The following is a 15,565-nucleotide window of genomic DNA, read 5'->3' on the forward strand; positions in this document are numbered from 1 at the left end:
TTTGACAACATCGAAAACCTTTTCACTTTCAATAATACTCGTATCGATCTACTTTTCAAAATATAAAGCTTTATTATCAAATTAAGCTTTATTACAAATCATCATCTATTGCTTTATTTCCATTAACTTGTTACAAATCTTTATCGCCAGTACAAATTCCACTTCAATCCTGTCCATCGCCACTTTATCTCTCTTCAAGAAGTCATCTTCTGAGATCATCTTTTTGAATCTCGCGTCTATCAGGTCCATTAATCTTGCCATCACCAGATGTAAGAAAAGTTCCAAGTATTCTTTGTCATCCGCGGATTGTAGATATAGCCGCTTTATATTTTGAAACCAACGCTGTTTCTTGTATGTGGAGATTAGTGATACTTGTTTTATTGCGAAATGGAACTGAAATTAAAATATTATATCTTGTAGTTTGGCACCGAGAATACTACCTTGTGGTACACTGTATTTGAATATGTACTTGTAAAGGGGTCCACTGATTACCAGTCCGCCGGACGATTATCGGCCTGTCAGTTAGAACAAAAAGTTGACAGTTCCGAACAACTGACAGGCCGATATCGTCCGGCGGACTGGTAATCAGTGGGCCCCTTAAGGAGTCAAATGCATTATCTAGAAAAGTAGTGATTAAATTTATGAAAATATAAACTGAAATAGATATGTAAGTATATTAAATAAAAAGTAAACAAGGCGTCCAGCAGGCCCATTATGGTTGGCTTTATCCACGTGACAAAATAACCGTCACTTTTTAACTCAGCGCGATTGAAAGTGACGGATACCGCTTTATCACGCTGTCACGTAGACAAGAACGACCATCATATCTGTACAGGGGACGAGGCCGGAAACGAACCAGCGTCATCAGCGTACGTGAGCCACGCGATCACGGCGGTACCTGACCCAATTCCTCGAGTACCTATATGCAATCTGTGAAAGGTTTGCACTTTTGACCAATTATAATGGGCAAGCAGCACGTTTTCACCTCCTATACTACTCTTATGAAAATACTTAGGTGCTTATTTTTATGAAAATACTTACGTCATTTAAGCACATATCGAGACAATCCAAGAACTCCTTAAATTCCTCAGCATTAATTTTGGATATCGACTCTAATATTTGGGATAAGTCCGCGCCAAGTAACGCCTTAAATATATCTAAATCCTTCCTTTTTTTTAACATACGTGTTTGGGAAGAGACTTTTTTTCCTTGCCTTCGTGACAAATTCTGCGCATTAGCTTGTAATTCCATTACTTTTTTGGCTGTTTCATAAAGTTCCATGGCAAATTTTAGGAGTTTTTGATCTAAATCATGTAGTTTTCTACCATGTAGTTTCCTTTCTCTGAAATAATAAAATTTTACACAATATTATAAATGTGTATATCCGTACATAAGCATACAAAGAAAAGATGAAAACATATTTGGAAAAATTTACTAAATTAATGTATTATCCTCCTGAGACCCAGAAGCAACGATGCAGTAATTAGGCAAGATATTTTCTTTGATCAGAACATCAAAAACAACATATAGGTAATTAAAATATTTGATAAAAAAATATTTTGTTTAAATAAGTTATAAATACTCACGTTATATCTTGTATTTTTTCTAAACCAGCTCGAATAAGAACAGTTGTTCCCAGCCAGTCATACTTTTCTAAGCCCAAATCATTTCTATCAATTAAATCTTTCAGATTGTTAATATGTATCTCCAAGTAATCATCATTTATTTTAGAAGCTGATTTATCAAACTTTTGATCTTGAGACCCAAAATTTGGATAATTTATATCATTTTGGTCTTTAGACCACCATGCTTTAGAACTATATGTTTTTTCTTGTTTCTGTTTATACTTTTCATCCCTATCTTTAATATGGAACCGAGATTGGTGTTCTTTCTTATTACATTTATTCTTGTTTTGTTTTAGGGTTTTTTCTCCAACTTTATCTTGGAAAAATTTAACGATGTTTACTATTTGTTGGAGACCTTTATTTTTAGGTACTTGATTGTGATTTTCTAAAGAATTTGCAATTTCTTTGTAAGTTTTCTTATCGGAATCTTTTTTTCCTTCAGGCGGTGTATCATTATCGTTAGCGCTATCAACCACATTTTGCAAAAGAGCACCAAAATTTGTAAATAGCTCGGTAATACTATTATTTTCATTGTTATCTGTATTAGTATTTTTATCACCTTCATCTTCATTTTCCGCGGTTATTGTGATAATGTCATTATTATTGACAACGTCTTTATATTTTCCGTTTATTTTGTTTTTGTATAGCTTTGTCCGTATCTTTTTCAAAGTATGTTTTAAAGGCTTTTCAATAAAAACGTTTTCTGAAGAGTCTTCAGATATATCGGTTAATATTACATCGTACAAATCAGAAGTTTGTTTGATTTTATTATTAGGGTTATATATCCTTTCTTTAACATCTTTAACTCTTAAACTGTTTTGGTTTTCATTGATATAACCATCTAAGTTGGTGGATTTTGAATGTGTTTCTTGAATTTTAATTATCGACGCTTCTTCAACTTTACCTTGAGATTGTTGGTCGTTTGCGTTATAATAGGCGTTTTCAGGGTCATAATTATATACCGGTACTAAATGTGGATGTTTTTCACTGTTCTCTTTACTATGCAAATCAGAATCTGGATTATTTGACTCTGAAACATTAAAATATACTAGAAGACTTCTTGATTATTTTAGGCTTTGACGTCAGATTCCTAACGTTTCAGTCATTTATTATCTAGGTAATTTTGTTATGTAGTTAAAAGGCAAAAATATGTTAAACCCTATTCTTAATCTAAATACACAAGGAACATTAAATAAAATAATAATATATATACTATCTATAAATAAACTTAAAATAAACGCCTTATAAATAAAAAACGGCCTCCAAGTCACTGCCGATGGGCAGCGTGCCTAGAAGGCTGGCCGCATTGCCACGTTGAATCGCAATGCTAATGCGTTGAGCAAAATATTGGCCAGCCCTCTGGTCCCTTGTGGCGTCTATAAGACGAGCCGCTAAGGCCTTGTATATCCGGCGCGCGCTTGGCCCCCACGGCCCCAGCGTTTCGACCCCAAATGCAGATAGGTATATTATCTATATTCAATATTAATGTGTGTATCATACGCAATAAATTACGTTTTAGTAAGAGCCTTTACCTCCATGTTATCATGTATAGCTTTACTTATCATCATTGAGTGGTGTTTTTTAAAGACAGATTATTGTATTGTTATATTCTTATTGCCAATATTATTTTTATTGTTTAAATATTCTATCTAGAGCCTCTTATATTCAATTGAATTTTATTAATGTAGGTATTATCTTAAGTTGGCATTTTACTAGCAATTTTATGATTATATAAAACATTAAGTTTGCTTTTACTATTTGGCACCAAATCTACATCTAAAATACCGGTTTTCTACTACCGTATTTTAAATTAGTTGTTATAAGGTTTAAATTACCTGTTGTAGATGTATGATAATCTTTACGTGTGTCTGCATTAGCATCGCTTATTTGAGTGCTGACTATATTATTTGTTGTTTCAGTAGCACTTTTAACGGTTGTACTTTCGGTAATGCTAGGATCAACCTTTTTTGTAGTTGTTAGTTTATCAGATACTGTACTACTACCATCTAGATCATATATGCTTGCATTCCCATTGTCTATTATTGTACTCGGCTTATATGTTCTTTCATCAAAATAAGATTGCGTTATACTAATACGTTCGTAATGTGTATGTGTGCTTTCATTATATTGTGATGTAGTATCAACAACAACATCTGACTTTGCTCGCAGGATTTTAGCAGTTAAGTTACCATTTTTTGCATCAAATTTGGAATAACTGAACGTTGAACTAATTTCTGTGATATTTTCTAACATTGTGTTATTTTCAACTTGTGAAGAAGTGTTTGTAGTTTTCTGGTCTTCCTGTGGGCTTTCAGTGTTAATTTTTAAGGTATCAAAAGCAGCGCTTTCTGTTTTTGAGCTATCACTGTCCCGGTTTGAACTTACGCGTAAGGCATACTTTGTAGTGTTGGTGCTGTCTACATCGTATGATTCCGTGTTGACTGTAATAGTATCATTTATGGAATCCAAACTAGAATTAGCAGTATCATCTCCTATTTCTACGGTAGCGTTATCAACATTTTCAAACGTTTCAAAATCATTTGAACGTCTCCCAGTTCTTTTGTGTTCAACTGAAGAGTCATTAAGATTTACAGATTTCGTAGTTAAACTTATATTCTCCCACGTAATTTCATCAACCTTCGTATCGTTTTTGTCAGCTTGTGGTGTATTTTTTATTTTAATGAACGTGTTACTCGGGCTATTTTTATGATTACTAACGTCTTGACTGTCATACTGTACTATAACGGGAATATTTTTAACAACTTCTATTCTATTACCTTCGTTTTTTCTTCTTGTTGCCTCTGATTTTTCGTTTTTAGCCCGCAGGGTCAAGTCAATATGGGATGCATCAATTCTTGCGGTATCATTTAAATTTCGCCGATGATGACTTTTAAGATTTTCTATTTCGGATCTCAGAATATTTTGAATAGATTTTCCCTGATCTTCTAAATGCTTTTCGTAAAGGTCCACATTTGTGTCATTTAATTCTGGAGACTTGACTTCTGGGACTTCATTTTGTATTCTTTTCTCTACTTTTTGGAGAAACTCTTTCTTCTGTTTTTCTGGTAGTGAATTAATAAATTTGGTGTCATTATTTTCTACGCCACTTATTATTTTGAAGTTGGTCAATGTGATTATTAGAAATAAAGTTAACATTTTGTTACTTTATTCTCATGTTGGAATGAAACTACTAGTTTGAAGTTTTTCGTTCAACCGCGAAGCGGATCGAGGCATAAAATTTATTGATAAGGCTATGAAATCGCTTTTATTTCACGAGTTTTCTCGTTAAAGATAAGTGTGTCGGATTGTCTCATTTACGTCTTAAGTCATTTTCAATTTAAAAAGTTTGCTTACATTAAACTGATTATAAACAAGATTAGCTATTTATAACCAAGTTATCATATGATTTATAAATCAGATTACCAGATAGTTGTAATTTTTATCTATCAAGAATACAAAGTTTTTACTTTCTTTGTCACATAATCAATTGTAAATTAAACTAATTATATTACTTACTTATAACATAGAGAAAAAAATACATAGAGTGCTCACTCCATACATCAGTTTTAGTACCAAAAAGACTATTAGCATCTAGCATCGAGTAGCGGAACTATCAGTACTGCTACTTGACGATAGATGTAGCATCGACCGGAAAGTCTTATGCTGTTGAGATAAGATTTTCCGGTCGGTGCTACATCTATTGTCAAGTAGCAGTACTGATAATTCCGCTACTCGATGCTAGATGTAGACACTGAAATTAATAGTCTGAACTGATGTATGGAGTGAGCACTCTTGTCTTCCTATATTTCTCTATGCTTATAAATAGTTTATTTTATACATACCTACAGACAATATTAGACAAATTAAAATTTATCGTTTTTTGTACGCATTTCGTGTAGACAAAGTTATGTTAAATATGTTGGTTGTTCCTTGCATATCAAACAAAAACCTACGACTATCAAATATACCTCTGTAGGTAAGGTACTTTGGAAGTGGACACATTAAACTTTGTAATCTTCGCTCAAGTTCCGAGGATTTTTTGAAGAGCTCCGTTTGTCCCCCACACTCAAACTCTCAAAGCACCCAATCTAACTGAAGTTCCCAAACAGTGTAGTGACCAAAAATAGCTTAGAAAACGTATTTGTCCACCAAGAGAAGGCCAGTGCCCAGCAGGTAGGGTAACCAATAAAAATAAATTTAGTAGGGTAACCAATAAAACTATATTTGCCACTTAGCTGAGACGGTACGGATGCGGAACTAAATGTAGTTTAAGTGGGTATGTATTGTTAGTTACACAGCAATAATGCAAATAAGTTGCACATAGCCAAACCTAGCGGTAGACCTATGGGTAACTTCGGTAATTATCAGCAGATATTCGGTAATTAACACAATCAGCAGTGGTTTTATCTTTATTATTGCATTTTTTGTCAATATTCTAAAGTTCTTAACCTACACATCAGCTTTAAACCTAAATAAACCTCTTTTCAACTTTCTGTTTTTCATCTTCAAACTCCTTTCTGCAAATAGCCTGGAGTTTTCAAAATCCTCTTCAGTAATCGCCACTGGAACATCATCATTGACATCTTCTATTTTAGGTCCAATTTCAATTATCTCAGGACTCATGTATGGTAACTCGATATTTTTGTCTGCTAAATCTTCTTTCTCAACTTCTGTAACGACTTCTTGTAAAAGACTTTGTGCTATTAAGTTTTGTTTTCTTTTATTAGCTGGTTTCCTTCTTTGCTGTTTTATTCTTTCTCTATTCCTTTCCTTGGTAGTTTTCTGGTTAACGTTTTCTGTGTTTTTATTAGTCTCTGTGTTCATGTTTTCTGTATTTGTGTTTTCTTTATCATTAGCTTCAGATTTAGTGTCGTTTGGTTCTTTACCAATTTCCATGTTTAAATCGTAGTAATTTGGTGAATCTTCGCAATCGATTGCGTCCCTTGGCCTTGTGCAGACGAGGACTTCCTGTAAATAACATGTTACATATTGAATACATTTCATACGAACCCGACATTGCGAAAAACTAGGTTGTTTTATTCATTGATTTTGGATTTTGGATTTCGGGGTACTGGTTCAGTACCTATAATGTAAACTTGTGAAATAGGTTCAAAAAGCTTTGTTGAACTGTGACAGTGAATTTTGTTCATTAACATGCCAACTTTCAATAGTCATAGTCATAGTCATAGTTTATTCATAAACAATTTTCATTGTGTTTGAAATTAATTTACATATACATTTTCTTATCTACATACACAAATAAATCTTATAATGTCACGAACAATAAATATTGAAATGAAATTTTATTAAAGGAAAATTAAAATATAAAACACAATTAGAATAATATAATAAATTAATAATATTTCATTTGTAAAGTCAAAATTAATATTTATTATTCGTGTCAAAAATATGAATTAGAAATCTTAAAATATTTACAGGCATAATATTTGCATTAACCTAAATTTTTACTAAGATATTCCTCCACAGAGTAGTAACATTTTTCCAACAAGAAAGCATTTAACTTCTTTTTAAACAGAAAACTATTATAGATTGCCTTCATGCCAATGGGTAGCTGATTGAACAGTCTTATCGCTTGCTGATTTACAGATTGTTTAACCACTGTTAGCTTGCTCATAATAGGTTGTGGCAAATCTTTCCTCCTAGATGCAAGACGTCTCTCCTTCTGTTCTTGTGTTTCAATATCCTTGATATTTTTAACCAAATCTGTCAGAACTACTAATATATACAAACAGGGAATGGTTAGAATTTTGAATTGAATAAAGTATGGTTTACATGATGTTGGTTGTGGAATTCGTGCAATAATGCGAATTGATCTTTTTTGTGCAACAAATGCAGCCTGGATATTATACTTTATAAGTGTTGCCCCAAAATTTAATACTGTAACGATACTTGGATTCAACCAGTGCATAGTATACCATTTTCAATTCGGCTAAGCGCAGTTCATCCCGAAGACTTCTGAGAGCATAGCACGATGAATTTATTGAATTAACAATCGCCGAAACCTCAGGTTTCCAGTTAAGCAGACAATCAACATTAACGCCCAGAAACCTTCCCGTTTCGACTTGTTTAACCGGTTCACCTTCAAGATTTAGCTGCAGAGAATCACGAACTCTTGTTGTCGATTTAAAGAGAAGTGCATTGGTTTTTTTGCAGTTCAATTTGAGGTTATTTATCTTTAACCAGAACTGGAAAGTTTCAAGAGCATAATTTACCTTAGTATTCAGCTCTGAAATGTTATCTGCTGATATGACAGCGTTAGTGTCATCAGCAAAAACTACTAATTTGCTATCGGGTACATTGTTGTGCAAGAATGGAATCATGTCATTAATAAACAGGATGAAGAAAATTGGACCCAGTATTGAACCCTGTGGGACTCCTTTATGTATGCTGGCTACACTCGATCTGTACGTTTTTTCCTTATTATCTTGTGTCCAGCTTATCTCTACAAATTGTTTCCTGTTCATTAAGTATGATTGAAAAAGAGCTAATGTTTTTCCTCTGACTCCGTAATGTTCTAACTTACCTAATAGTGTGGCGTGATTTACACTGTCGAAAGCTGAGCTGAAATCTAGTAGAACCCCTGCTACTTTTTTCTTGGCACTCATTTGATCAAGTACATCTTTGATGAATGTACCAATTGCATCGCTAGTGCCTTTACTTTTTTGATATCCGTATTGCCTTTCACAGACTATCTTATTCTGGTAAAGATGCTTTACAAGTCTGTCCTTCATCAACCGCTCGAGCAGCTTAGAAAGAGTGGGCAATAGCGAGATAGGTCTGTAGTTTTCGGAATCAAACTTAGAGCCCTTTTTATGTAAAGGCAAAAGCTTCGCCACCTTAAGTTGATCCGGAAAGACGCTGTCCTCAAAGCACTGGTTAAAAAAGCTGACTAGCGGATCCGCAAGTACATCGATGTTATCCTTTATAACAGTGATCGGAATGCCATCATATCCACACGATCTTTTTGGTTTGAGCTTTTTAACTAGAGAAATCACTTCTAGATGAGTTATCGGTTCCAATGACATATTTTTATATTCTTTAACTCTTTCTACATGCGCTCTCAGGATAGCGAGAGATTGATGAGAAAAATTGCTAACGTCCTTTTTGTGGGTAAATTGTTCTAACAGAGCTGCACAAACGTCAGTAGGATCGTTAAGCACTTTTAAGTCGCCATCCTCAGTCTCGGTTTTTAATATCAAATTTTCTTGTGCTCTAGTTGTCATCTTATTTTGATGCTTGTGGACAACCTTCCAAATCTCTTTCGAGGAGTCCCTGGCTTTTGAAATTTGTGCTCGAACTGCTAATCTTTTGGCGTCCTTGATGACTCGCCTAAAAATACTTGCATATTTTTTACCATAGTTTAGTATTGATTCATGGATACAATTCTTGTTTGTCATTAAAATACGTTTCATACTGCTTGACACCTTGATGCCTTTCGTAATCCATTTAATATTAGTGAGTGTTTTATTGCTTATTCTTTTTTTGTGCTTCTTAAAACATTCTTCAAAAACATGATTGAACTTCTTAATGAAAGTGTTGACCCCTATGTTAGACCAATCACCTGTAATTCATTTATTTCTAAACATTACTTGTTCACTTTCACTAAATTTTTTGATTTCTTTCCATATATATTCGTCGTCGTGTTTGTCCGTCCGTCCAATAAGTAGGTAACTAAAAAAACACACATTATGGCTGCGATGAGTTACGCAACTCGAGTGTCAGGAAGCCGGCCGCGGAACCGCCGGTACTAGACACGCTTTCGGTCAAAACTCCTCCTTGGTGAAGGGAAGGTATAATATAAACATGTATAGCTGAAATTTTCTGACGTGATTTTTTCGGCTTAAAGTTTAAACCATTGTCTGATTAAGCTGTTAATTGTGATACATAATTAAACATAATGTCCACAGACCTGGTTGAAGACAGTCTCGTTAGCGCAGATAAAGCTCCATCTATACGTGACGCTGCGTCCCGACGGCGTCTGCGTGGGCAAGCACACGGAAAAACTTGGCATTCGTTGTCTTATAACATGCTGCAATACTGCTGACGACTGCATTACTGCCGCAATTGTCAAGTTTGATATAAGCCTCGATAAGACCTTTTTGACGTTACCTGCCGCAAATGACATAATGGATGTTGTTGCCTGAATTTTTGACATTTGTAGCAGCAATGTCGCACTGCAATATCTTCTTCTTTGTCGTTATACTATTTGCAGAGTGTCGTGGTCAACTGCTGACATCAGGCACAGATGTTGCTTATCGTACGATTTCTCGCCATTCTCCGCGGTTGTAGGTTGTTCTGGCAAATGCGTTCAGGGGCTAATGGTTCTGCAATACTGCTGCAGTAATACTGCCGACTGCAATACTGCAATAGGCTCATACCTGATTGAAGACAGTCTCGTTAGGGCAGATAAAGCTCCATCTATACGTGATGCTGCGTCCCGACGGGGTCTGCGTGGGCAGGCACACGTGAAACACTTGGCACTCGTTGTCCACATCCGCGTAGTAGCCGTACGTTCGGTTCTCGCAGCTGGAACGAAAGGCAATCGTAATTTTATTAAAACTTGTTATTTTTCATTACACGTCTTACAAGCCTCAAATTTTAATACGATACAGAGCATTGCTGCGCTTCATATCAGGATGAAGGTACCGCCCGGGATCTGACTATGTATAAGTACGAAACAGTATATTACTGGCGGCCTAGCAAAGGTGGCGATCGCTATCGCTTCGCCATCGAATTGCTTTGTGTCTCTCTATCACTCTTCCATAGGTATTAGTGCGAAAGTGACAGTCGCGTTTCGATCGCGGAGCGTAAGCGATTGGCACGTTGGCTACGCGGCTTGTAGTATATTACGTCAGACATGTGATCTGAGGCTTTCTTATTTACTGCCCGATGTGTGTGTGTGCCTACTATTTTTCTGTTCAACAGAGCCGGAAAGCGGCAACTTCATTCAGTGCAGCGTGCCGAAAGTAGACGCTTTCCGCACGGAAATCTAAACAAGATCTAACCGGTTAATGAGACTGAACTGGCAACGTCAAAGGCGTTTGATATCAATTGAAGGGATGTTTACAAAAACAACATAACTGACTACACTGGTTGACACCTGAAACGATTAACAATGTTCTTAAAAAAGTGTCAACCGCTCTAAGCAGTTATGTTGTTTTTGTAAACATCCCTTCAATTACTTCAATACTTAGCGTGTTTTTAGCTACTTACCTGAATGTATCTGTAATATTTTCTCTGATAGACGATGCGTTTGCTGGCAGATTCAGAGTATCCGATTTAGTTTGGTTTTCCATTGCCTGAAAAGAAGAACTTCTAATTAGTTCTGATTGCAGCAAGGAGTTTCCAAAGTTGGCGAATTTCTATCGGAAAAGTTCTCAGGAATTTAAATTGAGCATTCAATGAAAATATGTCAAGACCTAATAGATACAGGCTTTATTAGATATTACTTCTGCCTGTCTAATGAATATGTGATTAATGATATTATTAAGTACCTACCACTTTTTTGAAAAATTTCCACAAGTATCTTTCTGAATGAAAACTTGCTTTAGGTTCTCGTTTAAGTTTCCAGAAACTTACGAGAATGTTCATGCATTTTTAGAATGTTGTGCAACTTGCACATTGCTAGCTCTACAGAATGATTTAGGTAAATCAAACAGTCATCGATTTGAATCCAGGGTAGAGATAACCGTCAAACTAGTCAACTTTCGAAAAAACTAAGTTACTTACACTACTTTTGACTCTTTCAGTTCAAGTACAATGTTTAAGTTGCTCAAAATTTACTCATGTTTGCCCTTAATGATGTGTTGCATTGTTAAATTCTTCTTCTTTCTCGATTCCTCGTGTCTGAGGGTCGCATCGTTATTCTGTGCACCAAGGCTCTCCATTCTGCACGATTTTCTGCCTTCCTGCTGATAATAGGCTCCTGTGTAGATCCCTGGCAGGCCTTCTTTACAGTGCCCACCCAGCGGTGGCTGTGGCAGCGGCAGCGGCGGGTTGGTGGGTTGGGATTGTTAAATTAGGCAGGTATACTCAGGGCCGGATCTAGGGTAGAGCGAGTGGAGCGGCCGCTCTAGGCGCCGGATGGCAAGGGGGGCGCCAAAATGGCAAAGTGTGGGGGGGCCCAAAATACGCTTGTAAACTTCAACGAAGGGCGCCAAAACCCGATTTCGCTCTACCCTGATCAAGGGCTCGGGCCGGCACTGGGTATACTCGTATAGGTACTTACCCTTAACAGTTTTCCCATAGCTCCATTTTCAAGTTCTAAATCAATGTCATCAAATGCCCCGGCGCAGGTCACGCAGAGAAATAAGAAAAATAAATATATTGAATTAGAAATCATCTTCAGTTCATTAAAAGGTATTAATGAAAATCTGAAACCAAAATATAATTAAGTAAGTATTAGTAACGTTAGCGCAAGTAATTATACCTACACAGTACCTACACACTAAGATGAGAAAGATTTACTAAACAAAAAATATATTATTTAAGTATAAAAAAAAACATTAAAGCACAGGAGTATTCATAAAAAATTAAAAGAATTCAGAATCTATATTTGAATGTACCTACAAAAAATAATTAAGAAAGCTCCAAAGTTTGATTAAGATTAATGAGTGTCTTTTTATGTTAATAATTAATTATTAATTAAGAGAAAAAATAGGTAATAAAATTGAAACTCACCAAAACAATACTAAATACTAAATTTTCACTCAACACATCCACAGCACAGTCGGCAAAAACACCAATATCAGATTAAATAAAAACAATTGCTAGCGCTTATATTTTCAAAATAGGAATGTGCGAAAATTGGCATCTCGCTCTTATATAAACGCGGAACGAGTCCGTGTGTTGACTGCAGAATAAGGATCAGGGATTAGGTAGCGTCAGCAATGGTGGCAGATTGATGTTTTAACTAAAGCGTAGGTAGGGTAGGTACCTACCTAGCGTAAGAACGAGAATAGTTATTTACAATACAAGTGCGGAAAAGAGGAAATTCGAAACGAGTGGCGATAAATTAAAATACGACCGAAAGGAGTGTTTTAAATCGACACGAGTTGCGAATTACCTATTCGCACGTGTTTCGTACAATGTTTTACAGTACATAATTATGGCACTTTAAACTTTCGAAATACGCACGGAAAGTGCTATTTCCCGCACTAAGTACTCCGGGAAAGTAGCACCATATGTACTGTAATAGTTATTTGTACAACAAGTGATCAAAGTTTGATATTTCTTCGAGTGCTTATTTTGAGTCCCGTGCAAGCGAAAGATTCTATAATCTCTCACTACGCTCGTGAATCTAATTTAGAATCTTGAGCGTAGTAAGGGACTCAAAAGCGCACGAGATGTAAATAACTTTGATCTCGTGTAGTACACAACATTTTTCACCTGAGCAGTGAGAACATACCTATTAGACAACTTGAAAAATGTAATCCTTCTTCATCACTTAATACCTGCACTCATGTTTTTTTAAGATATACAAACAATTAAGTTTAATTACCGCAATGGAACACAAAAACAAAACGTAATAATAAATTCCAGTAAAATAATATAGAAATAACAAACATTAACTGACACTTCAATCGACAACTTTTTTTTGTAAAAAAAATCTTTGTAAGATACGGTCCGAATTGCGGATACGTACTATTTGTCAATTATGGTAGAAATTCTTAAAAGTAAAATAATTAATTTTGCGTCACGATCTGTGTATTTTTTGAGTTCATTATTTTAATTGTACAATAAAATACCTAAAATATAGTATTTTATCAAATCTTAAACTTTATTTTTATTAATTAATTATTAAGAATTCATACTCGTACGTGGTTTGGAACGATGCGGTCTGAAGTTTTTCGGGGGTCATTATAAACCGTGAATATACCGTTGAATGTCGTTTTAACTTTTTTTGTCTGTTTCTTTTTGCTAACAGTGTGAAAGGGAAAGAGATAATAGAACCCAAGTATTTCGAACTTTTATTAGACCCCGCATGTTGAAATGACATTTGACTATAAAGGTCACTTGAATGTCATTTTGTCTCACTCAGTGAGCAAAATCGCATTTTGCTTACTGTTTTTAAGAATCAAAGTACCCGTGTTCGAGCTGCTGAGGTGAAAAATATTTTTTCACGTCACCAACTGGTAAAAGCTCTCTTGATTGTTCAAAAACGGATAGCAAAGTTGCATTTTATTCACATGTGAGGCAAAATAATCAAATGCAAATTTTGAGTTGTTTTCTTGTTTGCCGGTAGAATTGACTTTTAAATTATGATTTTTAATGATAAATATTTAATAACATTCATTTGGATTTGATTAGGTTTGATTTTGTTTGATATCTTACAGTTCATATTTTCTTCGGGTTGGTGTGGTGAAATTTTTTTTAGTAGCAAATTCTGAATGTTTTAAATGTTTTATAGGTGATGGGCCGCAACTTACCGACACTTAATATACTTCCTAAAAAAAGGTTCGTACAAAAGTCCTTCCGAAACTACCGTAGGACGTATATTACTTAATATGGTCGTTGGATTTTTAAATTCCTTAGCTATCTAGAAAGCAATAAAAATTAAAGTAGGTACAATAAAATTATTAAATTCCTACAAATTTATCCTTTTATGCTGACGTTACCGAAAGTTGCGCTCGCGTCAATTTCTGTCCGTCTGGCTCGAATTCTGTCACACCCAACCTTGACTTTGATCACGCACGCAGATCGATTCCAACACGATTGGGTGATACGAATCAATAAATATATCTGAAAGTCCTGCAACTCCAGAGGTGTTACATGCGCGTTGCCGACCTTTTAAAAACCCGTACATTCCGTTTTTGAAGAACCCCATACTGTAGACCCTCGGGAAAACCTCGGAAGGGAGTTCATTCCACCGCCGGAGCGTCCGCGGGAGGAAATTCCTCTTAAACCGCACAGTTGGCGACCATTTAGGTCCTAGGGTGTACTATACTTCGTTTTATTTAGCATTAGAAATTAGGTAAACAATCTTGATGTGTCTTTTAATTGAAAAACACATTTTAAAAATAAGTTACGGTAAATATGTAACAATTATGAATCTAAAGAGTTTTCGCTTACCTTCTTTCAAGTTCTTTCTAATGCTAAAAAAAACGAACTATAGGGTCTAGTGTTTTAATGCTACTTGCGTTTAGTGAATAGGTCCTCTGCTCCCCGTATTCTCAAGCAGTAGAAACAGTTTAGGTACTTATTAAGTACCTACGTAAAATTTCGCCTACTTTTACTACCTTTTTGGCAACATACCTCCGCTATTTAGGTCACAAAATGTCGGTCAAAATAATTCGCCAAATCCGACAGATCCCAATCGCGTAACTGTGTATGTGTCTAACTGTACAACGGCCGAAATCCGTCGCTGACTGTACATGAGGGGAATTACTAAATAAGGGATATCTGTAAAGTGTAATGACATCACTATTTGTAAGTTGAACTAAATTTAACTTTTCTTAGTTACGTTGTTGACGAATGCAAAATGCCTTAAAAGAAGCATAAAATACATATTTTTTATTGTAGGTACTTACGTTTAACTGTATTCTGTAATGCTAATGCCTAACAAAACTTGTCAAAAGTTCCACTAGATTTATATCGACCGGGATATATATGAACCGTGATTACCTTTTGTATGTAAAAGAACTCATTTATTGTATAATAAGTGTTATAAAATGAATATAAAACTAAAATTAACTACAATTAAGATAACTAAAGCTAAAAAAATAAAAATATATGTTGTATTGTTTTAAGTTTTGTATTGTTTTCGAGCTCCCGATATTTCGACGCAGTTACATACATCTTGTTCACGGGTAACCCCCCGATATCCCGGATATCCCGGTCGATATAAGTCTAGTGCAACTCACCGTGAATCATTCAAAACTGTTATTGTCAAAAGTTGATGTTTGGGTGTGTTTGGTATC

At 35.3% G+C, this 15,565-nt stretch overlaps 3 protein-coding genes across 3 annotated transcripts in view; all 3 read right to left on the reverse strand.

The window, feature by feature from the left end:
• LOC134659251 (U-scoloptoxin(01)-Cw1a-like) overlaps positions 1-15,565 on the reverse strand; it is a 187,458-nt gene that overhangs the window by 86,005 nt on the left and 85,888 nt on the right. The gene's annotated exons all lie outside the window — the stretch shown is intronic.
• LOC134659046 (putative uncharacterized protein DDB_G0282133) lies at positions 102-5,013 on the reverse strand. Its single transcript, XM_063514654.1, has 4 exons — positions 4,403-5,013; positions 1,587-2,655; positions 1,042-1,342; positions 102-393 (listed from the first exon to the last, which is right to left on the reverse strand). Exons 1-4 carry the CDS (start codon positions 4,779-4,781, stop codon positions 106-108), a joined length of 2,037 nt encoding a protein of 678 aa, XP_063370724.1. The 5' UTR covers positions 4,782-5,013; the 3' UTR covers positions 102-105.
• Positions 6,024-12,003, reverse strand: LOC134659208 (uncharacterized). Its single transcript, XM_063514837.1, has 4 exons — positions 11,875-12,003; positions 10,860-10,945; positions 10,025-10,172; positions 6,024-6,593 (listed from the first exon to the last, which is right to left on the reverse strand). Exons 1-4 carry the CDS (start codon positions 11,986-11,988, stop codon positions 6,075-6,077), a joined length of 867 nt encoding a protein of 288 aa, XP_063370907.1. The 5' UTR covers positions 11,989-12,003; the 3' UTR covers positions 6,024-6,074.

The sequence above is a fragment of the Cydia amplana genome, chromosome 24, assembly GCF_948474715.1.
Source record: "Cydia amplana chromosome 24, ilCydAmpl1.1, whole genome shotgun sequence".
Taxonomy (NCBI): Eukaryota; Metazoa; Arthropoda; class Insecta; order Lepidoptera; family Tortricidae; genus Cydia; species Cydia amplana.